The sequence below is a fragment of the Engystomops pustulosus genome, chromosome 4 (genome assembly GCF_040894005.1).
Source record: "Engystomops pustulosus chromosome 4, aEngPut4.maternal, whole genome shotgun sequence".
Taxonomy (NCBI): Eukaryota; Metazoa; Chordata; class Amphibia; order Anura; family Leptodactylidae; genus Engystomops; species Engystomops pustulosus.
This window is the reverse complement of record NC_092414.1, coordinates 152,397,461-152,422,321: the sequence shown is the minus strand read 5'-3', so window position 1 is coordinate 152,422,321 and position 24,861 is coordinate 152,397,461. Positions and strand designations below refer to the sequence as shown.

Genomic DNA, 24,861 nt, shown 5'->3' with positions numbered 1-24,861 from the left:
CCCTCCTCACTGACTCTGAGGAGGCGGGGAGCTGCAGTACACAGTCAAGGTGTCCCACCTCCTCAATTATGCCAACACTGCTAATCCAGCTGAAGAGAATTCCCGAGGGTGGGGTCAAGAGCAACGTGGATTTCTCTTCACATAGTCCGCGTCACTCTCAACCCCAACCTTCCTAATAGTGTGAAGAAGAAATGAGTAACCCAAACCACTGTTTCTCTCTCACCACTCCTTCAGGAATTCTCTTCAGATGGATTAGCGATGTCTGCATTATTGATGAGGCTGAGTAGCTTGACTGTATACTGCAGCTCCCTGCCTCCATGACTGGAACAGAGTTTTTCTAAAGAAAAAAAAAGGGGGGCTCTACTTCCATAGATGGAGGGATCATTGTAACATATATAAAATCATCTAAAAGGTATTGTGTGTTTGGTTTGTTCAAGTGGGAGGGGGGGGGGGGGGAGGTCCCTCGTGATTTTTGCAGTGTAAATTTGAGACAAACTCTGTAGTTGAGTCGGCCATTGTAGTTATAGCCTTCCTTAGTCTAGGGACTTTCTTCCATGGAGCTTTGTGTCTTCAATGACTTTGACATTATCTGTCACCTGTGGATATTGTGTGGCTTTTTGTGAAACCTGCCAAAAGTGTATGACTGCAGAGGAACTCACTGTTTACCTTCCCGTTTGGCTCAGAAATGTGTATTGCCTCCTGTGCTGAAGAGATTAATTGTCTTTTGTGGTTTCGGTTAGCAGAATTAAATCTAGAACAAGTTTCACAACTGTTGCCAATCAGAAACAGGAAGCAGATTGCTCGTATCCCAGCCGTCCACATCCTCCTCAGCCGGGCAGGAAAGTCAGTAACAGCAACCTGAAGGGCTTGTTTCAAGACATAAAGAGCACACTGGTGAAACATGCAACTCGAGCTATTCCGAAAGTGGTATAACAGGTACATTTTGTTCTTCTCCCTGCATAGGGAGCTACTCTGCTACCTGACGGGAATCCTTAGGTCCTTGGATATAGTACTAAAGAAAGTAATTATAGACAGGACAAATTGATCAGTAATCATTACACAAACTTCTTTATTAGGAAGATTGATGCTCCTTAAAGGGAGCTTGCCATCAGGAATGTCATTTTTAACTGATGACAGGTTTCAATAACCTTTTGTGCTGATTTTAAGAAAGCCTTTATAGTCGATTCTCTTTAAAAATGTATTCATCCTATAATCCAAACTTTCCGATGGGTATAACAGAATCTCTGTTATTAACGGTCCCAGATAGCCCAGTAACTCAAGTCCGTCACGCACTGTCTACGATCTGTGGCTGACAAATAGCTGCAAAATATTCCCAGGGATCATATGTACTTCCGTCGTTTGAGTGTTGTCTGGTGTGTCTGTATGGCTGTGTTTGTTGGATGTGTGATGGTTTCTTATTTAGTTTAGGTATGTGTTGGTTGTCCTTTATGGGTCTGTACATATTTCAAAGGAAGGCGGGATGAAGGATTATATTTTGCTATAAATTGTGGGTACTACTTTTTCATGTTTTCCTCATACACTTTATTTGCACTAGAGTAATGTGTGATTTAGATTATTGTTGCTCCTTTTCTCCACAATATTCATTCAATGAATGTGTATTATGGTGCTTATAGTACTTATACCCAATGTTAATATTTTGTTTCAATAAAATCTTTATTGAACCTAAAAATGTATTCACGTTACCTGTCCTGTGTCTCAATCCCCTTGCTGAATCCTCTCCTCCTCCACCCTCTTACCCATCCCTCTGGCTCTTTTACAACAGTGAATCCTTGAGGGAGGGGTTTGGGCATAGAGGATCGGACTTGGTTGTTGGAGTCTCTTGATGCTGTTGGCATGGAGCCAGGTAATGTGAATAAACTTTTTAAAAGAATTAACTCTAGTCACGATTTCCAAAAAATGCTAATTTAAAATAGGCATAGGAGAGGCTATTGTAACTTGTAATCGGGTAGAAATTACCTTCCTGATGATAGGTTCCCTGTAACACAGAACTGAATGACTTTATCATGGCATCTTGGTTAAAATCTGAGACACTGAAGGACGTTTCAAAAACTGCTGAATGAACATTGGATTGCAGAGCAGGATACGATGTGGTGCTTCCAATGAAGCAGACATTGTACTGGCCAAAAAAAGTGTGAAATAAAACCTATTCCTCTTGCCTCGTATAAACAACTATAACTATGAGTTGATAAAATACTACACCTAGTATAGTATTCTAGAATGATGACAGTATAAGACATTTATGGCCATTTATTCAGCTTTTGTAGTATTGGATACTAACCTAAAGGTTGTTCAGCTTTGCCTATGCTCATGTCTTACCAAGACTTTATATGTATGAATGTATTTACCATTTAAAAGCTGTCCTTAGGATAAGTTATCTACCATATATCAGATTGGTGGGAGCCGGTTGTCTGCTACATGCTGTACACTGAAATGAAAGTGCTTTCAGTATTACAGTCTGATCAGCATGCAGAACATGACTCTCGTATCACCCAGTAGTTTTTCTTGCTTAGACTTGTTTTGTTTAAAGATTGTGGTTTGTGGAAAAGATTTTGTGGTTTGTGGTCACTTACTGATGTCTGGCAATTCAGTGCCCTGCAGGAGTGTGTTAATGTGTGTGCTATGCCGCTGATATTCTAGAGAGACTGTGGGATAGTCTAGGTGTTAATTTGCACTGTTTTTTTTTTTTTTTTTTCTTCCTCAAAGATATGGCATTACTGTATGATTGGGGTATGCCCAGTATTAGAGCCTGTCATTGGGTAAAAATGACTTGGTGGCAGGTTCGCTTTAAGGGTGTGCCCACACATTCAGTTTTTCAGATGCAGTTTTTGATGCCCAAAGCAGGAATGGAGTAAAAGTAGGAGGAGGAGCAGCACCTTTCAATTATTTGTCTCATCCAATTATCATCCGCACCTGCTTTTAGCTCCAAAAACTGCATCTGAAGAACTGAACGTGTTGCTGCACCCTAAGGGGTTACAGGTAGGCTGGTCAAGTTCTACCACAAACTAGGCAAACCAGTCTAAATGGACCTTGATAAGCACATGTCAGGCTGTCGACTGATATTTGGAGAAAACATTTCCCGTAGACTATGGATGCAATTTCTGGTGTATTTAGACTATAGGTGTAGTATTAAATTGCATCTAAAAACGGAATTTACTTTTGTTCATTGCATTTGGAAAACCTTTGTAAAAAAACTTCTTTTCAAATTTGATTTTTACTCCATCTCTACTACGTTGTCAAAATCCACCCATGTTATGAGTGAGTAAGGCAGGTTAAATTCACGCCGCGATGACACCGTGCTTCCTACTATTGAAGGGGGTTTCCTGAGGGTGTCAGACTGAAATTAATGCTCTCATGTTCATTTTCTAGTGAGGCAGTCATGTGAAGGGGAGAACTACAAACAATTGAACCATAGGAGCCATCACAAGAGGTTCAATTATTATGTTTTTTTTTTAATTGTGCTTGTTCAGTATAATCTTGACAAGGAACCCTGTGCCGCAAGTTGTGATATCCACAACTTGCTGTTGTACCACTTGTTACATAAGACACAGCTCAACAAACTCTACGGATTTTCTTGTAGACAGGGAACTCCCCTGAAATGCCCAGCACCGCTTCTATATTTGAGTTGACACAAAGGCAGGGATATGTGTAGATCTACTAGCAGGTATTGACCTAGAAGTCTTGAGTCTATACAGCTGTCTTATGGCATCCATTAACGTCTCATGGCGTTAATAATGTCATTTCTCACTTTTATTCCGGAGATAATAATGTAGAGCATAATCATTATTATTGTATATACATTGCTATTTAGGTCTTCTGAGTCACCACCATGACATGTCTGTCTACCTTGTGTTGCTTACATAGTTATTATCTTGAACACTTTGTAGATCCTGCTGATGATGAATATTTTCCCTATAAGTCGGCTCATGTTGAATCTTCACATTCCAGGATGTGTGTCAGTCATTGTTTTCTATCTCATTCCTGGAGTTTATCGTCTTATTATTTCATTTTTTATAGTCATTCCAACTTTTATGTCTTTGCTTTGGTTCTGATGATATACAGGTCATGCTTACATAAGCCACTCGTGATTATATCACTAATACTATGTATGGACAAATACTGGGGCTGTGCTTCATAGATGAGCGGCACAGAAGGCCACCAGTCCTCAGAACTGCACAGTGCATTTCTATGGACATGTAAGTGATCTATATTAGTTTCTATAGTACTGGTAGCGCTGGCAAGGAGGACTATAAATCTGTAGAGGGCTGTTGTGGCCTTGCCTTGCCACTAAACCTCTTTTATGCAATAATATAAGGCAAAGTTATGTAAAGTATGTGACCTTATTGTAAGTTTTAAGTCTGAATGGGTTAAAGCCGCAGGGGGAAAGCCTAAGAAGACCAGCATGGGAAAACTGTTCTGCCAATGGGACAATTCCGGGTGTATTAACCTGGTGGAAACCAATGCAGGAGGTCCCCTACTTAAGGACACCCGACTTAAGTTTCGACTTGCATACAAATTCAACTTGTGAACAAACCTATGGACCCTATCTTGTACGTAACCCGGGGACTGCCTGTAGGAGTTTTTAATTAAACAAAAACTTTTTTAACTTAACTTGTTTAACCGCCAAATATGATAGATGCTGGGATTGATTAAGTTATTTACATTGAGCTATTGTTCCCCCTCCAAAAAGAAAGTGGTTTTAGTCATAATTGCAGTATTATTAACCTGTCAAGGACTAGTCCCTTTATGGTTTACTTTTCCGCATCCTGCATTTCAGATTTTTTTTTAAATATATTTACAGTGGAATTGACAAAATAATGGTTTTGTTCCATTTTCTTAAGGACTTTGTTTTTATGGGTATCAATTTGATGTTGAATGAAATGAAAATGTCCAGGTGTCATTTCTTTTCATTCAAATCATTAACCACATTCCATAGTTAGTTGTTTTTTTATATTTTAATAGTATGGGCAGCTTTGCCTGTAGAGGTACCTAATGTTTTTGATGTTTTGGGAGAAAGATATATAATATATATAAAAAAATTAGTTTTAATTATTTGTTGCTGATCCTTTTATATCCAGTAACAATATAGTGTGGATAGGCCTGGTTATATGATGAATAATAGAATACCATTTGTGCATTCAACCTCCCCTGACAGAATGGAAAGCGTCTAATAGACTGATGTGTGTACACGGTTGGTACTTGGCAGCTGGAAACATCTGCTGAGTTATCAACTTATTTTTGCTGGAAATACTGTCTGCGGATTACTCCATTGCTGTAATGGAAAATTGCTTGCCAGGAGTAAACCATGATTTGACTCCCAAATAAATTATTTTGTGTGTCTCATAGATGCCTGTATGAATGTCTGATCTTGATAAGTGTGCGGACACACCTACACATTCCATGGAATCTGGCATTGACACAACAGCCTGCAGCTGGTTTCTAGTATGGTCAGTCTCAGACAGTAGGTGTTCTCCTTAAGGAGAGAGTGCCAATTAAGGCCACCTTAAAGGCATCTGAAGACTTAAAGCCATAGATGCTCCACTAGGTATTCTGGGAAGAATGCAAATAAGTTTTCCAAGGTGTTAAATGGAAAACAATACCTTTGTTTGCTACCTTGAAAGGCAGCCCCCTTAAAACCAACTAGGTTGAAACAGATCTGTCTACAGTTGGGAGTTTGTTCCTTATGGGATAGATATACTGGTTTGGCTTAATCCCACACCATGTTTTTAGACTTCTTGTAGGTCATACTTGGTGTTAAAGGGGCTGCCTTTCAAGGTAGCAAAAGGAGGTATTATTTTCCAATTAACACCTTGGAAAACTTATTTGCATTCTTCCCAGTATGGTCAGTTTGTGAGGCTGGAGGGTGCTTTTGGATTCTGCCAAATGTAGGATGATGCCAGCCTAAAATATGCCAGACATGGCCCGTATGTTAATTCTATTAGAAGAGCGAAAACACTAACTCTTAGCACAAGAACCAGTGCAGAAATAGTAAAACTGGTGGAGAGGAATTTAGTCACCAATGGAGTGCCGTCAAGTTTTCTCAATTTTATTTTAGAGGTTGTTGTAAAATGGAAGCGGAGCGCTGGTTTTAATATTTCATTTCTTTAAAGAGAGTAACTTGTGATGAGACAGTTTTGTAAAGTGCAGGAGTACAGATTGATTCTCCTACAAGTGAATACTATACAGCACCTCCATCCATGATCCATTGTATGTATAGATGTCTACAGAACAATAAGTTCAGTACTAGGCTATAATATAGGCTGGACCTCCGGACCAGCAGAAGATAAGTTATATACCGTAGTTTCATTGGTTTTCCCATAGTATATATCAGTGATGGTGAACCTTTTAGAGACGAAGTTCCCAAACTATTATCAAAATCCACTGATTTATTGCAAAGTACCTACACGGCAATTTAAGCTGTAAGTTACTGCTACCTGTTCTTCCATTACTTTCAATTGAATTGGCCTCTTGAGGACTCCAATACAGGTGAAAGATGTAGGGCAAATTTGGACTATCATGGTAGCTTCTCTCCAGGGTTCTCCTGTACAGCTCCAACGATAATCTGGTCCTTTCCATACGTTCTCACTCTTCCTGTAGTCCTAAAAAGTCAAGAATGCGTTACTGTAAAAGAGTGCTGAGACTGAGAGCAGCATATCTTGATTTGCCTGGGACTGCAGGAAGATTCTTTGAGTCTTTTCTGGTGAACTCTGTGCTGGGGCATTGGCCTGGATGCCCACAGAGAGGGCTCCGAGTGCCACCTATGACACCTGTGCCATAGGTTCGCCATATGTTATCACTATTATTGTGATGACAAAATTAACTTTTATCATTTGAACACAGCGATACACTGTAATCTGGGATCATGTTGGCTGGCACAGCCAAAGTGGTGGTTGTCCAAGTAAATTTTTATTTTCTAACTTTTCCTAAAAGAGCATAAATACAACAATTCATCTAACCATATTTCTCCAGGAAATCAGGCACTGCTATTCCTATGTTCACCTAAGTTTTTAGTTATGGTCCTGATGGTTTGTAGCATGTCTTTGACTACAAAATATCACCACCCAGCTTCATTCGGCTATAGTGGGCATGTGCCACCTGGCCTATACCAAAGACTAGCATCACTGCTGGAGCTTCAGAGGAAGAGCTCTCAGCGATTTTTCTAACATTGCAGTCATGGAAAGGAACCATTTTAGGGATAAGGACAATGCTTAATCATAGTTTTTAATAAAGTATTTATTTTAGGTGGGTTATTAATCTTAGTATCAATGTTAGTAATTTCATCTATTCTCTCCATTACAGGTGGTAAGCAGGAATGGCAATGGATCCCCGTTTTGATTTAAAATATCGCCCACAAGATCCCAGTGTCTTAATACAACACAATGAGGACAAGAAAAGGAGAATACGAAATTCTCAAAATAAGACAGAGGGTTCCTATGGAGTAAGCATCAGAGTCCAAGGAATTGATGGCCATCCATTTATTGTGCTAAATAATAAAGAAGGACATGCGTCGCGCAATAACGCTTCTATGCCTGAAACGGATCGTCTCTCTCAAAGCAGATCAGTGCTGAACTCAAGGCACAGTCAGAATTCCTGTAGAGACATGGATGAGGATTTCCCAGAAAACCCATACAAACCAGTGAGTAACGCATCAAACAAAGCAAATTATGTACGGTCAGAAAAGGGCACTTCTGAGTTTAAGGAAGGATCCCTAAAAACAAATTTGTTCAATTTTCAGCGTCATCCTGAGCTCCTAAAACCATATGATCCAAACGGACATTCAGTAGATATAGACAATTATAAGACAACAAGTACACTAACTAGTACACTTGCATTATCTCCCACAGAGAAAGAAAAACCTAATGTTCCTAATATGTCATTGCATAAAAATGCAGTTACCAAAAATGCATCAACAAACCTGATGGATGTCAAAGATTTGTCCATCAAGAAAGAAAACCAAGAGAAATCTCCTATAGAAAATACTAGTATCTTAAGCAGTACTAGCGACAATTGTACTTCAGAGTCTTTTACTTCCAGTAATGGATCACCGTATAGTCCAAATTTTACTACTACTGAACCTAGAAAGACCAAACCTGATGTTCTACAATTTAGAAGACAGGATTCAGCTGGACCAGTTCTGGAAGGATCTCGATCACGAAGGTCTTCCTGCTCTTCAACCACTGCAACATCTTCTCAGTCTCTGCAAAAATTCTGGCTTGAAGAGCAAGAGGATGCCATCTATGCTGATAATGTTAACAGGCATGAAAACCGGAGGTATATTCCTTTTATACCTGGGACTGGCCGGGATATTGATACCGGATGTATTCCTGGAGTTGATGAGTTGATCGAAAAGTTTGACTCAACAATTCCCATACAAAGAAGAGGCCGATCAGCCAAGCGGAATAGGATTAATCCAGAAGACCGAAAAAGGGCAAGAAGCGTGGATAGTGCATTACCTTTTGGCCTTCAAGGCAATACAGATTACCTAAATGAGTTCAGTAGGAATTTGGGGAAATCAAATGAACATTTGCTGAGGCCGTCTCAGATTTGCCAACAGAAATCGCACACTCAAAACTATAAACTACCTTTCAAGAGACAAAACACCACTGAAAACCTTGTCAGTCATACGGCATCATGTGAAAGTGCCAATAGGCAAAGCTACAGTTCACTTCCATTTCAGAAGGACACAAAGAGTAACCGGATTATCTCCTTAGATCAAACGGATTCAGTTACACTACCAAGACAAGGCAAGAGTAACGGAGATGTCTCTACCATGACATCCACACTAAAGTTACAGAACAGAATTGCTCTTCCTTCTGATGAGGGGAATAGGAAGGTGAATGCACGCAATTCAGGTCAAAGTGCACAGGTTAGTGCTGATATTTACATTTAATGGATAACATATTTAGTGGAATTTGGGGTTTTGGCTTGTAAAGCGAGAACCCAGCATGATGCATTTGGGGAATAGCTTTAAAATGAGAGTGTAGTGACCTGCTTGCTCTGTTGCAACTTGTATCCTATTAAAATGAATGGAAGCTGAGCTGCAATACTGCAACACAAAAACAAACGGACGCATAGGGCTTAGTAGACTTGAATGTTCTGATCCAATTGCTCTGGTAGCACTGTGCTAAAGCTCACCGGCACTCAGCCTGGATGTTAGACCCCCATCTATCCTCCGTTAACCTGAAAAGGTACATTACATTGTCCAGGCCCAGGCAAGCTGTAGCAGGGACTTGGAGTCCGAGATTTGAGTGCCTAACCGCAAGTTGTCATTGTAGAGGCAAGGATAAATTTGGGGTTGAAGGATAATGAACCATTGAAAAAAAATGGTGGGGGAACTGGATTCCAAGAAATGGTTGTTGCCTGTCCTTTACTTCTATGAGGTGAGGCATCACTACTGGTGAAAGCAATCTGCTATCTTCATTAAATATTGGTTAAAACTAGAGAGGAGCGAACATACTCGTCCGAGCTTGATGCTAGTTCGAGCATTAGCGTACTCGAAACTGCTCGTTGCTCAGACGAATACTTCGCCCGCTCGAGAAAATGGCATCTCCCGTCGTTGTGATTTTTGGCGGCCAGAAACGGAGCCAATCACAAGCCAGGAGACTCTGCACTCCACCCAGCATGACGTGGTACCCTTACACGTCGATAGCAGTGGTTGGCTGGCCAGATCAGGTGACCCCGGAATAGACTAGTCCCTGCCCGCGCTGCTCGCATCATTCTCTGTCTGGATGCCGCTAGGGAGAGAGCTGCTGCTAGTCAGGGAAAGCGTTAGGGTGTTCTATTAGAATAATGTTAGGCAGGAGTGATTCTACAAGAACCCAACAGCCCTTCTTAGGGCTACAATAACGTTTTATTTTACTTTTTTTTTTTTTGGTTTGCCTGTGGCTGGGCTTGCTGCCATTAGTAGTGCAGCTAGTACCATATTGTGAGGAATTTGCTGGGAGGCTTGTGACCGTTGTGTTTAGCTCTTAGTTACACACATATCCACCTTAAACACTGAAGTGGGACAATGTATTAGGGGTTTGATTTGAATTAGGCACAGTCTGCTGATTTTATTTTTTTTTACGTTTATTTCTTTTTATAACTCAAAGTCATCAGGCACAGCACAAAATCCAGTTGTGTGCTGTCAGTGTAGGTTAGAAACTAGCCATAGCAATAGGATAGCATCGTTTTGTTTAAAAAAAAAAAAAAAATAAGCACAAAAAACAAAAATTTTAAGTTTACACTTTAATTTGGAAAATGTTTAACCCTAGGGGTAGAGGACTACTACTTCAGGGGTCAGAGGCCGTGGTCCTGGGCGGGGTGAGACACAACCTGCTGATGAGGGAGCAGGGGAACGCCGCAGAGTTACACTGCCTAGGTTCATCATGTCTCAAGTTACTGGGACTCGTGGTAGAGCACTGTTGAGGTCAGAACAGTGTGAAGAGGTGATGTCGTGGATTGCGGACAATGCTTCTAGCCATTTGTCCACCAGTCAGTCTTCCACGCAGTCCACCCATGTCACCGAAATCAGCGCTCCTCCACCTCAGCCTCCTTCCCCCCAGTCTGCCCCCTCTAAGCAAATTTGGCATTTGAAACGGCATACTCTGAGGAACTGTTTTCTGGACCCTTCCCACAGTCACAAACCACTTGTCCGGTTGCTGCTGAGCTATTTTCCGATGCCCAGGTTTTCCACCGGTCGCAGTCTGTGGGTGATGATGACATTATTGACGTAGTGGAAGAAGTGTGTAAAGAGGTGTCGGACGATGAGGAGACACGGTTGTCAGACAGTGAAGTTGTTGTCAGGGCAGGAAGTCTGAGGGGGGAGCAGACTGAGGGAAGGAGGATGATGAGGTGACAGACCCAAGCTGGGTTGATAGGCCGGGTGAACACAGTGCTTCTGAGACGGAGGCGAGTCCTATAGCAGAACAGGTTGGAAGAGGCAGTGGTGGGGCCAGACGGAGAGGCAGGACCAGAGCTGGTGCATCAGCGCCAAATGTTTCCCATAGTCAAGCTCCCGTGGCGAGGGCTAGATCTTCAGAAGTCTGGAGGTTCTTTAAAGAAACACCGGATGACCGACGGACTGTGGTGTGCAACCTTTGCCAAACCAGGATCAGCAGGGGTTCCACAACTACTACCTTAACTACTACCAGTATGCGCAGGCATATGAATGCTAAACACCCCACTCGATGGCACCAAGCCCGTTCACCTCCGGCCGGGCACACCACTGCTCCTTCCCCTGTGTCATCTGCTAGTCAGCCCCCTGCCCAGGACCCCGGCCCAAACACCTCCCGTGCGAAAACCCCATCTTCGCCTCCACGATCCTCCACAGCATCCACCAGCGTTCAGCTCTCCATACCCCAGACGCTGGAGCGCAAAAGGAAGTATAGTGCAACCCACCCACACGCCCAAGCCCTCAACGTCCACATCTCCAAACTGCTTAGCCTGGAGATGCTGCCCTATAGGCTGGTAGAGACCGAGGCCTTTCGAAACCTCATAGCGGCGGCTGCCCCTCGGTATTCGGTCCCCTGCCGCCACTACTCTTCCCGATGTGCCGTCCCAGCCCTGCACAAGCATGTGTCAGACAACATCATCCGTGCCCTGACCAACGCCGTTTCTGACAATGTCCACCTGACCACGGACACGTGGACAAGTGCTGCCGGGCAGGGCCACTATATATTGCTGACGGCACATTGGGTTAACTTGGTGGAGGCTGGGACCGAGCCTGACCTTGGGGCTGGTCATATACTGCCGACGCCGAGGATTGTGGGGCCTACCTCGGTCCAGGTCTCAAAGGCCTACTATGCTTCCTCCTCCCACCCCTCCTCCACCTCCTCCTTCGAATTACCATCCGTGGGCATGGCGCCATCAGTCGGTAGCTCTAGGTACAGTAGCAGTGCCATCGCTAAGCGACAGCAGGCGGTGCTCAAGCTGCTGAGCCTAGGAGATAAAAGGCACACTGCCCAAGAGCTATTACAGGGCATCACGGTGCAGACTGATCTGTGGCTGGCACCGCTGAACCTGAAGCCAGGCATGGTTGTCTGTGACAACGGCCGTAACCTGGTGGCGGCTGTGCAACTCGGCAGACTGACACATGTGCCTTGCCTGGCCTATGTGTTAAATCTCCTAGTTCAGCGTTTCCTCAAGAAATACCCCAATCTGTCTGATTTGCTCACGAAGGTGCGCCGCATCTGTGCGCATTTCAGGAAGTCCAGCACAGATGCTGCCACTCTCAGGGCAGCGCAGCGCCGCCTCCAACTGCCCGCTCACCGACTGTTGTGTGACGTGCCCACGAGGTGGAATTCAACATTAACCATGTTATCCAGAGTTTACCAGCAGCGCAGAGCGATTGTAGACTGCCAGATGTCAACTTCCACCAGAACTGGTAGTCAGGTCAGTCAGCTTCCTCAAGTCTACAATGAGGAGTGGACGTGGATGTCTGATATCTGTCAGGTGCTGAGTAACTTTGAGGAGTCAACACAGATGGTCAGTGGCGATGCCGCCATCATCAGCCTCACCATCCCGCTGCTTGGCCTGTTGAAAAACTTTCTGGTCAGCATGAAGTCGGAAGCTTTGCGCTCGTCACTAGAGACAGGGGAAGAAGATTCCCTTGTTGATAGCCAAAGCACCCTTGGGTCTGTTTCTCAGCGCATATCGGAGGAGGTGGAGGAGGATGAGGAGGAAGAGGAGGAGAATGTTGGCGAGACAGAAGAGGGGACCATTGTTCAGTCCTTCACTGTTCAGCGTGTATGGGCAGAAGAAGAGGAGTTGGAGGAGGAGGAAATGGAGAGTCAGGCCAGTGAGGGGAGTGAATTCTTGCGCGTTGGGACTCTGGCGCATATGGTAGATTTCATGCTAGGCTGCCTATCCCGTGACCCTCGCGTTCAAAGAATTTATTCCAGCACCGATTACTGGGTATTCACTCTCCTGGACCCACGGTACAAGCAAAATCTTTCCACTCTCATCCCTGGAGAGGAAAGGAGTGTGAGAATGCATGAATACCAGCAGGCCCTGGTGCACAAGCTGAAACAGTATTTCCCTTCTGACAGCACTAGCGGCAGAGGGCGTACTTCTACGGGACAAGTAGCGAGGGAGAGTAGGAGAGCAGGCAGCTTGTCCAGCACTGGCAGGGGTACGCTTTACAAGGCCTTTGCCAGTTTTATGTCACCCCAGCAAGACACTGTCACCTGTCCCCAGTCTCGGCAGAGTAGGGCTGATCTTTACAGAAAGATGGTGAGGGAGTACGTAGCTGACCATACCATCGTCTTAAATGATCACACGGCTCCCTACAACAAACTGGGTTTCAAAGCTGGACATGTGGCACGAACTGGCGCTGTACGCCTTGGAGGTTCTTGCCTGCCCTGCCGCTAGCGTGTTGTCCGAGCGGGTTTTCAGTGCAGCTGGTGGCATCATCACCGATAAGCGTACACGCCTGTCGACTGACAGCGCTGACAGGCTGACGCTTATCAAGATGAATAAAGCCTGGATTTCTCCGGATTTTCATTCTCCACCAGATGAAAGAAGCTCAACCTGAATAATGTATGCACTCCTCCTTGTCATTGTCCTCCTTCTCCTCCTCTTTGTACACTAAAGCAGAGGAAACTGGCTATTTTTTGCCAGGGCCAACTGGCTCTAGCTATAGTACTCTATGTATTTAATTTTTCTGGAGGGCCACCTACCCGGTCCTCTGTTTTAAGCAATTTTTGGGACTGCCACATACAGGCACTATCCAAATTAAATTGTCTCCATAGCAGCCTCCACATGTCGTCTTTTTAGCTGCCTCCACACGTTGTCTCCATTGCTACCTCCACACGTCATCGCCATAGCTGCCTCCAAAAGTCGTCCATATAGCTGCCTCCATACATGGTCTCCATATCAAATGAGCTGTGTCAGGCAGAATTTTGGGTTGTTTTCATGGCTTCTACATCAAACTCGTTAACTTTGTCACCACCCTGCTGTGTAATCCACAAAATATACTGGCAAACTTTTATCATTTACCAATATTATTTCAGTGCTTCTTGCGCATCTGTTTACATTCCCCTCACCCGACATATCCCAAACTTATAAGAACGCTACTACACTTGATCTTATACAAAAGGTTCTTAGAAGTGCTGTTTGTGGAGTAGCCGAGAGACAGGGGCTTGGAGAGGCGAAAGCTCGCCTGGCAGTGGAGCGCCAGCTCCATCCCAAGATCCAACTAACATAGTTTTAACTGCAGCACCTTTAATCTACTACTAGTTCACTGCCTCCATACATCGTCCCCTTATCAAACGATCTGTGTCAGGCAGAATTTTCAGGTGTTTCACCAGATACATAGTGGAACTCGGCCCATCTGTCGCCGCCATGCTGGAGACCTGAAGTTGCAATCATAGCAGCGCAATATGGATGCCCCATACTGTCGCTCTTAATCATGGAACCATTTCCGTAAAAACAATTAAAAATTGAACCACTATGCTATTCCATTATTCCTAGGTGAAATATTCAAACGACCCGGCCTGCTTTGAAAATTATAATTTTTTCAAAGTAAACGCTTCTGGCCCCCATGCCCATTTTGGGTGGGGAGGAGCCGAGAGACAGGGGCTTGGACAGGGGAAATCTCGCCTGGCAGTGGACCGCCAGCTCCATCCCAAGATTAGGCAGCCTCAGAGGCATCCATGCATGCTGCCCCTGCTGTTTCCTGTCCATTTTGCCTCCACGATCCTCCACAGCGTCCACCAATGTCTCATTTCAACTCTCTATACCCCAGACGCTGGAGCATGAGAGGATATGCAGCACATCATCCCCTTATCAAACGAGCCAGGCAGAATTTTCAGGTGTTTCACCAGATACATAGTGGAACTCGGCCCATCTGTCACCGCCATGCTGGAGACCTGAAGTTACAATCATAGCATTGCAATATGAATGCCCCATACTGTCGCTCTTAATCATGGAAGTCGTCTCCATGGCTGCCTCCACATGTTGTCCCCTTATCAAAAGAGCTGTGTCAGGCTCATTTTTGGGTGTTTCACCAGATACGTTATGGAACTTGGTCACTATGTCGCCACCATGCTGTGTTATCGACTAAATATACCGTCAACCTTTTGTTCACATAGGAAATCATTTCAGCGCTTCTTGCTCACCTCCTTTGGTGAAGCCTGAGTCCATTTAGGGTATGTCGCCATGACACTCTCTAGCCTGCCGCTGCCTCTGCATGCTGTCCCCTATAGTGTCAGGGTCAATTATTGCATGTTTTAGATGCTATCTAGCCTCATTCGGTCACTCTGTCATGGCCATGCTGTTGCCCATAATTTTGGCATAATGGTACGTATAAACAGCCTCGGAGGCATCCATGCATGCTGCCCCTGCTGTTTCCTGTCCATTTCCGTGGTGTTTCCATCCTTTTCTGAGGTTCCCAGGTGTTTGGCCAAGCTTCCCTGTGCAGAGCCTTGGTCCCCTTGAAAAATGCTCGAGTCTCCCATTGACTTCAATGGGGCTCGTTATTCGAGACGAGCACTGGAGCATCGGGAAAAGTTTGTCTCGAATTACGAGTACCTGAGCATTTTAGTGCTCGCTCATCTCTAGTTAAAACACTCTTCCTGCCATATGTTTTAAAATACATGAAACAAGGCTTTTCCGAATGCTTTACATCAATGGCGATGCAACAGGGCAGATGGAAAGTGTGTAATGTTCATGTGACAGGTAGCAAAGATGGGTGCAGCCACGGATGTGACTTGCAGGGGCTATTTATACAATTTTTACAAAAAGCGATTGGCAAACACACACAGAGAATACTGCATATATACAGAGCAGAGGTTTGACTAAAGGTATAAATATTAGCTTTCTGATAATACTGGCCATGTAGATCACTATACTGCAGGGACATTATAGTTTGTCTTAAAAGGGACCTGGAAGCTAATTTTTACGTGACAGGTTTTGGTAGCCTTTGGTATGTTGATTTAAAAAAGGCCTTTGTTGTGCATCTGTATAATTCCAAATAAAGAAACTGTTTCTTTACCATTATCTGGCTCCCTGCCAGCCGTGTGTGGTAAGTCCCAGGGAAGGGGAAGGTAGATTGGCAGTTAAACAGCACAAGTCTTCTTCTCCTCAATGCCTCCTCCCTTCCGCTCACTCCCCTCCTCCCCTGGGACTCTCCACCAGCTACTGGCAGGGAGCCAGGTTATGTAAAAGAAACCATTAAAAAGCACTGGAGTTATTCAGATGCACGACAATGGCATTTTTGAACTCCACATGCGTAAATGACTGTCCTGATAATAGGTTCTCTTTAAAAGCTTACACTGTTATAGATTTTTGATTGTGGGGAGTGGAAAATAGAAATGAAAAAACAAAACAAAAAAGGGCCAGGTCCTTAAAGGGTTAAACAAATACTGTAAATATTATTTTAAAAGGCACACTGTCACCAGCTTTTACACCACCAAACCATCAGTCCCCTCAGGTAATGTCCTTTATAGAATTCCCTCTTTTATGTTAATTCAGTCCTACCCATTTAAAAAAAAAAGTCATGTGAAAATGAGCAGAGAAGAGTCACTTTAAAACTGAGAGAAGGCTGAAGGAGAAGTATCACTACAGACGCCTATCTTGGGCTCTGTGGCTGCACGGTTCAGTTCTTGTTGCATTGTAAATATGAGAATCTCCTCTTGGAAAACAAAATGATGTGCTTTCAATCAATGCAGAGATACAGGCAGTGAAAGAAGTATTTAGAAATGTGACCTGCGGATGATAAAGATCCAATTTCCAACTAGATCTTCTAATGATCATATCTCCAATTCTGTACTACACAAAGTAAACATGATAAGTTTTGATAAATTTCATTTATAGCCTTATATGGACTGGTAATTGGTTGAACCGTGGTTCTAGTTTCTATATAACCCAAGATATGAAAGACTCCTTTCAGCCCATTTGCATGTGTAACATAAAAGAGCGAATGATAGGATATTTCGTACACTACCTGAGGTGGCTGCTAGCTTAGATGACTGGACAAGTACAACATAAAAAAGGCCTCAATTAGATATGATTGGACCAGAACTTCCTGTTTGGGATCTGATGCCAATAAGGTCCGTACAGCCAATCCACTATATAAACGCCTCTAGCAACTAGCCATAGTTTTGATTGGCCAGGAAGATACCCCTGGCCAATCAAAGCCATGGCTAGTAGGAAGGGGCATTAATATGCTGGATTGGCTGTTCGGACCTGAACTTCCTGTTCAGGGTTGGCAATATGTCCGGTTCGTGCTGGGCGCACACAAACTAAAACGGGAAGTTTGGGTCCGCTCATCTCTAGCCTCAATCACAGCTAAGGAGTTTATCATTGCTATATACTACTATCTTCCTAACCGACTAAAACCTCATCAATTATATTGTAGGCCCAATTCACACCTGCGTTTGAACCTCCAACCTTTCATCACTAGAACAATAATAAGGCCTCTTGCACACTAGCGTTGCGTTTCACGTCAGGGTGCAATGCGTGAAAAACTGACGTTTTTGCTGCGTTTTTGTTTCATTTTTGTTCGTTTTTTTTGCGTTTTCGGTGCGTTTTTCACGCGCGTTTTTTTAAGTCAATGGGACTTTTTCAAAGGGACCAAGGTTCGGGAATAAAATGTTTTATTTAATTGAAAAATAATGTCTTCTGATAAGTTGCAAACATCTGCGATCTATTCTTCACTGTTCCGCGCGCGTATATTATCTCCCGACAAGTTAGCAGATGTGAAGAACAGTGAAGAATAGAATAAAAACAGTGAACACAGTGAACACAGTGAACACAGGATCATTTTAAGATAAAAACACAGTGCAGAACACAGTGCAGAATAGATTACAGATGTTCGGCACATCTGCTTACTTGTCGGGAGATACGCGCGGAGCGGTGCGAACAAAATAGCATGTGAAGAACAATATATATGTGTGTAAAGAACACATTGCAGATGTTTCCATACATCTGCAATGTCTTCTTCACACATATATTGTTCTTCACATGCTATTTTGGGCGCACCGCTCCGCGCGTATCTCCCGACAAGTAAGCAGATGTGCCGAACATCTGTAATCTATTCTGCACTGTGTTCTGCACTGTGTTTTTCTCTTAAATGATCCTGTGTTCACTGTGTTCACTGTTTTTATTCTATTCTTCACTGTTCTTCATTGTGTTTTTTTAATTAAATGATCGTTCGCGAGCAGGGGAAATACTGTTATACTGGTCACCTAGCAACCCTTACGTTTAAAACGCATTGCACTCGCATTGCACTTGCAATGTTTGCGAGTGCAATGCGTTTTTGATACGTTCCCATAGACTTGAATGGGGCGTGAAAAATGCGCGTGAATCGCAAAAATAGAGCATGCTGCGATTTTGACGCGCGTGCAAACGAACGCAAGCACGCGCGTGCAAAACAACGCAAATGAAGAAAGACCCATTGAATACAATGGGACAGAGTGCAATGCAAGTTCTGCGCGTCAAATGCACGCGCAGAACTCGCGCGTGAAAAACGCCAGTGGAGAAGGGGCCTAAGGCCTCTTGCACACTAGCGTTGCGTTTCACGTCAGGGTGCAATGCGTGAAAAACTGACGTTTTTGCTGCGTTTTTGTTTCATTTTTGTTCGCGTTTTTTTGCGTTTTCGGTGCGTTTTTCACGCGCGTTTTTTTAAGTCAATGGGACTTTTTCAAAGGGACCAAGGTTCGGGAATAAAATGTTTTATTTAATTGAAAAATAATGTCTTCTGATAAGTTGCAAACATCTGCGATCTATTCTTCACTGTTCCGCGCGCGTATATTATCTCCCGACAAGTTAGCAGATGTGAAGAATATTGAAGAATAGAATAAAACCAGTGAACACAGTGAAAACAGTGACCACAGGATCATTTAAGAGAAAAACACAGTGCAGAACACAGTGCAGAATAGATTACAGATGTTCGGCACATCTGCTTACTTGTCGGGAGATACGCGTGGAACGGTGCGAACAAAATAGCATGTGAAGAACAATATATATGTGTGAAGAAGACATTGCAGATGTATGGAAACATCTGCAATGTGTTCTTTACACACATATATATTGTTCTTCACATGCTATTTTGTTCGCACCGCTCCGCGCGTATCTCCCGACAAGTAAGCAGATGTGCCGAACATCTGTAATCTATTCTGCACTGTGTTCTGCACTGTGTTTTTCTCTTAAATGATCCTGTGGTCACTGTTTTCACTGTGTTCACTGGTTTTATTCTATTCTTCACTGTTCTTCATTGTGTTTTTTTAATTAAATGATCGTTCGCGAGCAGGGGAAATACTGTTATACTGGTCACCTAGCAACCCTTACGTTTAAAACGCATTGCACTCGCATTGCACTTGCAATGATTGCGAGTGCAATGCGTTCTTGATGCATCTCCATAGACTTGAATGGGGCGTGAAAATTGCGCGTGACTCGCAAAAATAGAGCATGCTGCGATTTTGACGCGCGTGCAAACGAACGCAAGCACGCGCGTTGAAAACCACGCAAATGGAGAAAGACCCATTGAATACAATGGGACAGAGTGCAATGCGAGTTCTGAGCGTCAAATGCACGCGCAGAACTCGCGCGTGAAAAACGCCAGTGGAGAAGGGGCCTAAGTCTAATGGAAGCCATTTAAAGTCTACTGAAATCATTGGACATTAATGGACACCATTGGTGTTCATTTGCTCCACTTCTGTTATTTAAGTGGAAAATTGAGACGGAGACTGCAGCACAACAGAAGCAGTGCAAACAGACACTCGCGGAAGCCAATAAAAGTCCATTGAATTTAACCTTTACAGTGCACTTTTTAGAGAGATGTGTGTGCATCTATGTAATGTACTGGAAAGCTGGAAAAAAATTCCAAGTGCTGTAAAATTTTGCTGTGTTTTCAAGTGGGTTCTGTTTTTACATTTTTCTTTGTGCACTCCAAATGACGCCTCCATTTTATTCTTTGGGTTGGTACTGTCGTGGAATTACCAACATTTTATATATGTTTCACAAAAAAATCGTCATTTTTTTTCAAATTCTGAGGTCAATAACACACACACAGACTGTAGGCTGCCATGGCAATCCATCGGCAAACTCCAATGATCTGGGGGAGGGTGGAGCGGATTGGTCACCGGCACTTCTGTAATTGGTACCAGTGCCGACCATGGCAGTTGGAGGCAGGTGTCAGTTGTGTATGGAGTTCTCTCATACCGCCACAGCCCCCACCCCCCCCGGCACCATGACATCATAGTAAGTCGCAGTGCAAGAAGGGGTATAAATGGACAATTTACAGATCTGTTATACTCCTGTTATTATTACTTTAGTAGCGGGTGATAACGGAGCTTCGAGCAAAGTTGTGTTTTTTCTTTTTCTAAATCGAAATGATTTATGGTAGTTCTTCGAGTAAATGTTATTAATTTGCTTATTTTAATTTGGAGGATAGAAACAAATCACATGGCTAATCTGATAACAAATGGATAGAAATTGAAGTGTCTGTTGTGCATTTAGCTTTTGCTTTACCCCAGCCGTCGCCCTCTGCTGAAGGTTTTCCTTGGCTTGGTGGATTAGTGAGAGAACAGACCGCCAGGACGCGATGGCGTCTTTCCAGCAGCTGAAGCTCGGCCACCTAACAGGCAATAACATGAGCCTCCTACTGCCCTTTCACAATGAACTTTGATAAACTTGGCTGTTCTGGAAATCCTGAGCTACTGCTGTGACCCCAATCATTTTAATAAATTTCTTGTCAATCTTTTTAATCACTTTGCTATCGCCAGTCCAGTCTGTCATGACTTCTACAACAGGGTGATATGTCAGATGGGCACAAGAAAAGATATTTTTTCATTTTTTTTTTTTTAAAGCTAATTTCTATTCTCTTTGGGTTTTTTTTTTTTAGGACCTAATTTATCATTGTGTGATTTTTTTTTTTTCCCCCCTATTTCTTCTAGTAGTAGTTTCATGTTTTTATGGGAAAAGTCTTTGTTGTTAAAACAACCAATGGTTTGCAATATTTTTTTTTGTTGTATTGTACAATGTTTTGTCCAAATAGATGTTGCCTCTGCTGTAAAACATGAATAATAGGATAATTGTAAATCAAAGGAGAACAAAAAATTGGTTTAGCCCATGTACATTTCCTATTGTGGTTTTGGCACATTGACAGGGCATGCATGACAAATCATGGTCTTCTCCGGCAGCATTACTAATCTGTACTCCACCCATTTGTCTATCTACAAAAACATATGTACACAGTAGGGTGGAGAAGCTGCATGCCATGTGCAGATATTTCCTCCCTTGAGATATGATTCACCCCCTTTCGGACTTTTCCTTAGATGTTGAATGGGTTAAATATATTCTTTCTAATGCTTTGTTCCAAGCGTCTTACTGCAGTTATAAAGGCACAAGTATAAGATTGTGTTCCTGTGGTGAAGCCTGGAGTGCTAAACTAATGGAAACAGGGTTGGAATGGCTGCCGATCTGCAGGGATGCAGACTATCTCGCTAATATATCGGAATAAATCTTCATCTTCTGCACAGACATTGCTTTAATTTTCTTCTAAATGTGTACATATAATTCTGCTGACTTCTGCTGGAGTAGATGCAGAATTGTCATCATTCGATATATATGAGAAACTTTGATGCTTCTTAAAGGGATGTTCACACATTCTATGGAGGTGTCCTATCCCTGAGATATGCCAGTTTATATGTTCAGCATAGTTTGACTTCTGGTAGGACCCGTATCCTGATGTTGAGCAGTGTCCCTTCATTGTTTTACTTGGAGTTTAAGGGAAACCTCAGCACTCCTGTTGTTCAGCTAGATTGCAGAAGAAAATGGCAATGTCCAGACAGAAGAACATGGGTGTGGAAGTAGCTGAGACTTTCCAAATGGACAAAAGAGGCGCATTGTGAATGCTATTTTGTGTTCACTATAATAATATCTGATGTAATGGGTACTTTTCTGTGGGCGATTGTGTTTCGATTGTTGTAGATCTCGAGTCGGGTAGAACAATGTCCTTACCTTATTATTTAGTAGTAGATTTTACATTGGTATATTTCATGCATTTACAGTATGCTCCAACTATCTTGATGTACATTTTATGTATTGAAGAGTTTTAGTTTTAATGTGTATTTTCCTTGTTTTCAGGTGACGCCTGATCTGTTGAAGGGGCAGCAACAACTTTCCCAGCAGACGAGTGAGGAAACTGCTAAGCAGATACTATTCAACTACCTTAAAGAAGGGTTAGTAAATCTGTATCCTACATGTGTACTGCATTCTAATATCATCTTCTACATGTATTAATTTTTAAGAGCTGTATATTTGATGGAACAGTTCATGAATCTCTTTAGTCTAGCACTTGAAGTACTCAATTTGTCTGTATGAACTGGAGGTAAATAAGACTTCATATTTGATGTGTCGAAAAACCTACATTGAAAAATATAACATTTTGTGAGATGAAGAGGACTGTGCAGAACAATGTAGGCCCCAACCCCTGCTCTGTACATGATATATGTAGAGGCCCTGGCCTCTTAATATATCTAGTGGACAGGCAGAACAATGCATAGAAACGCGCTATAACCTGTGCCAGGAACTAGCACAGGGGCAGGAATGCCCTGCATTGGACCCCCTTCACAACCCTACACACCCCCAGCTGGCATAAGGGGTTGTGCTCTTGGAATTGCAACTGTTTCAAGGCTTGTATACCAAAAACAAACCCCTTAGAACTTTTCGTCGACAGAGCGTTGTGGGAGATGTTTGGTCATGGGAAAATCCTGCTGCATAGTTTAGGGTGGAAACAACCCCTGACAGTTTTTTGCTTTAACTACATATAATGATACTTCCAGTAATTGCTGTAAAATTCAGCTTATCTCCATGATTTATTATTGTTATCTTGTTTCATAGGAGCCACGATAATGACGATGCAACAAAAAGAAAAGTCAATTTGGTTTTTGAAAAGATTCAAACTTTAAAATCCCGAGCATCATCCAGCTCGGTGCAGGTAAATCTTCCCGCTGCTTTCGCTTCTAGTGTTTACACTTTACACACCCTGAGATATGACCTGGTTTATATTACTTCTCCTAATGACCTTTTTATTGCCTTGAGCTTTACTTCTCATATTGTAATTGTTGTGGTGCTTTACCTCTACAGTAGATGGTCAATATTAGCCTACTTACTTACAGTTTACCTTTTAGTACCACAGAACAATGACCTGAATAGAACATTGATTATCCTTCATTTCCTACTACTTCCTTTTTTTTATTTTTCAATTATGGGTTAGTTGGTTTATTTAGGTTCATGTAGGCTCTACAAAACGTATTACTAAAATGAACACATCTGTGACTGGCTGAACCTGCAACTAAGAGGTGACTCTAAGTGGGAAGTCACACATTTGTTTTCAGAGCATTGCAGCTTGTTTTTTTTATTCCTTAATCCAAAACTCATGACTCCTTAGAGGAGCAGATTAAATACTGAATTTTAAAGACTTCTTAAAATATGCATTCAGCTGCATGTTCTCCGAGCCACATGATCATTTGGTTTAATATTACAGTGTACCCTTACAATTAATAAACTGCTTGAGCTTTTACTAATCTTTTATTTTGCAGCATTTGTTTGATATGATGTAAAATTGGATAGGAATAATATCCATCTACTATGTACCATATCATACAGCTGCTCCCATTATAGGGTGATATAATGGATCATTCTTTCTTGTTTATCACATGATCAGTCCTGTGTGCAGTGCTATAGAACAGAATTGCAAAAAAATGGGGATAATACCTCGTTGGTGATATATAGTTTATATTATATATATATCGGTTTATATATGTAAAGGTTGTAGGATTTTTCATTTATTTTTAGAAGGTTTAGCTCCAGCTGTCCCATTCAGTCTTCATTCACACCATAATGAAAGATAATGCACAAGTCTCCTTCCCCTCTCCACTGTGTTAGGCTTCCTGCACACATCTGCAGCTTCTCGGGCCATAAACTGTGGTCCCATAGACCATTGTTTATGGCCTGACTGTCATCAGTAGGCCAGCGCGGCTCGTGTGCCAATGACAATAGAAACAGACTGCTCAAGCCACAAACTCGACAGGAAAAGGACCTATTCTAATGTTTGTGTCTCTGGCAGCTGGTCTAAAAAAGGCTAGTGCACATCCAACTTTCACATTAGTGTGCATGAGCTGTTTTACCGATTATACAGAGTGAATCTTTCTTTTGATAGTGCTACATATGGGAGAGGAAAGACCGTAAAGTGGGTGTTAGGGTTGTAGCTGCACTGTAGCGACACCTTGGCTGCAGTGGTCACATGTTCAGACATTGCCTGTGGACCAGTAAGCAGCACAGATTCATAAAGATTTAAGATTTTACACTTTTTTGAAAGCCTTTTTAGATGTTTTTTTTAAAGGGAACCTGTCAGCAGAAATTGACCTTATAAATCACTATCAGTTTGTTGTCGAGCAGCTGAACACCTCCATGTTTCTTTCATGACCTGGTGCAGTAGCACATCCATAAAATCGACTTTGAAGCGAGATGGTTGTATAAAGTCAAGGAGACGGAGAGTTTTAGACTGAAGTCAAGCTCCCTACCTCTGGATGCAGGACCATCAATTACATTGAAGAAAACATTCTGAGAGCTCACTAACCAGATGTCCTGAAGTCCAGTGAATGATATCCATCATAGTGTAGGAGGTATTCTCAGGTGGAGAGATCTTGACTTTAGCGCTAAACGCTCCGCCTCACTGACTTTATACAACCATTTTACATCTCACTTCAAACATTATTTGCTGGATGATGCCACCGCTCTGGACCATAAAAGAAACATAAACTGGTATTGCTTTATTAGGCCAATTTCTGATGACACGCTTCCTTTTAAGATTAAATTTACCAGTTGCAGCATTTGTCTTATTGTTATTACTTATTA

The 24,861-nt window shown here is 42.7% G+C and overlaps 1 protein-coding gene across 4 annotated transcripts in view; it reads left to right on the top strand.

The window, feature by feature from the left end:
* The window catches only part of CGNL1 (cingulin like 1), a 71,697-nt gene that overhangs the window by 7,113 nt on the left and 39,723 nt on the right, over positions 1 to 24,861 (top strand). For 3 of the 4 annotated variants that reach the window (XM_072148136.1, XM_072148133.1, XM_072148135.1), the window contains exons 2-4: positions 7,318 to 8,884; positions 22,087 to 22,181; positions 22,843 to 22,939. In XM_072148136.1, coding sequence (XP_072004237.1) covers positions 7,331 to 8,884; positions 22,087 to 22,181; positions 22,843 to 22,939 — 1,746 coding nt within the window. In that variant the 5' untranslated portion in view covers positions 7,318 to 7,330. Of the gene's footprint in view, positions 1 to 810; positions 937 to 7,317; positions 8,885 to 22,086; positions 22,182 to 22,842; positions 22,940 to 24,861 lie in introns of those variants that run through there. The other variant, XM_072148134.1, reaches the window with a different exon arrangement.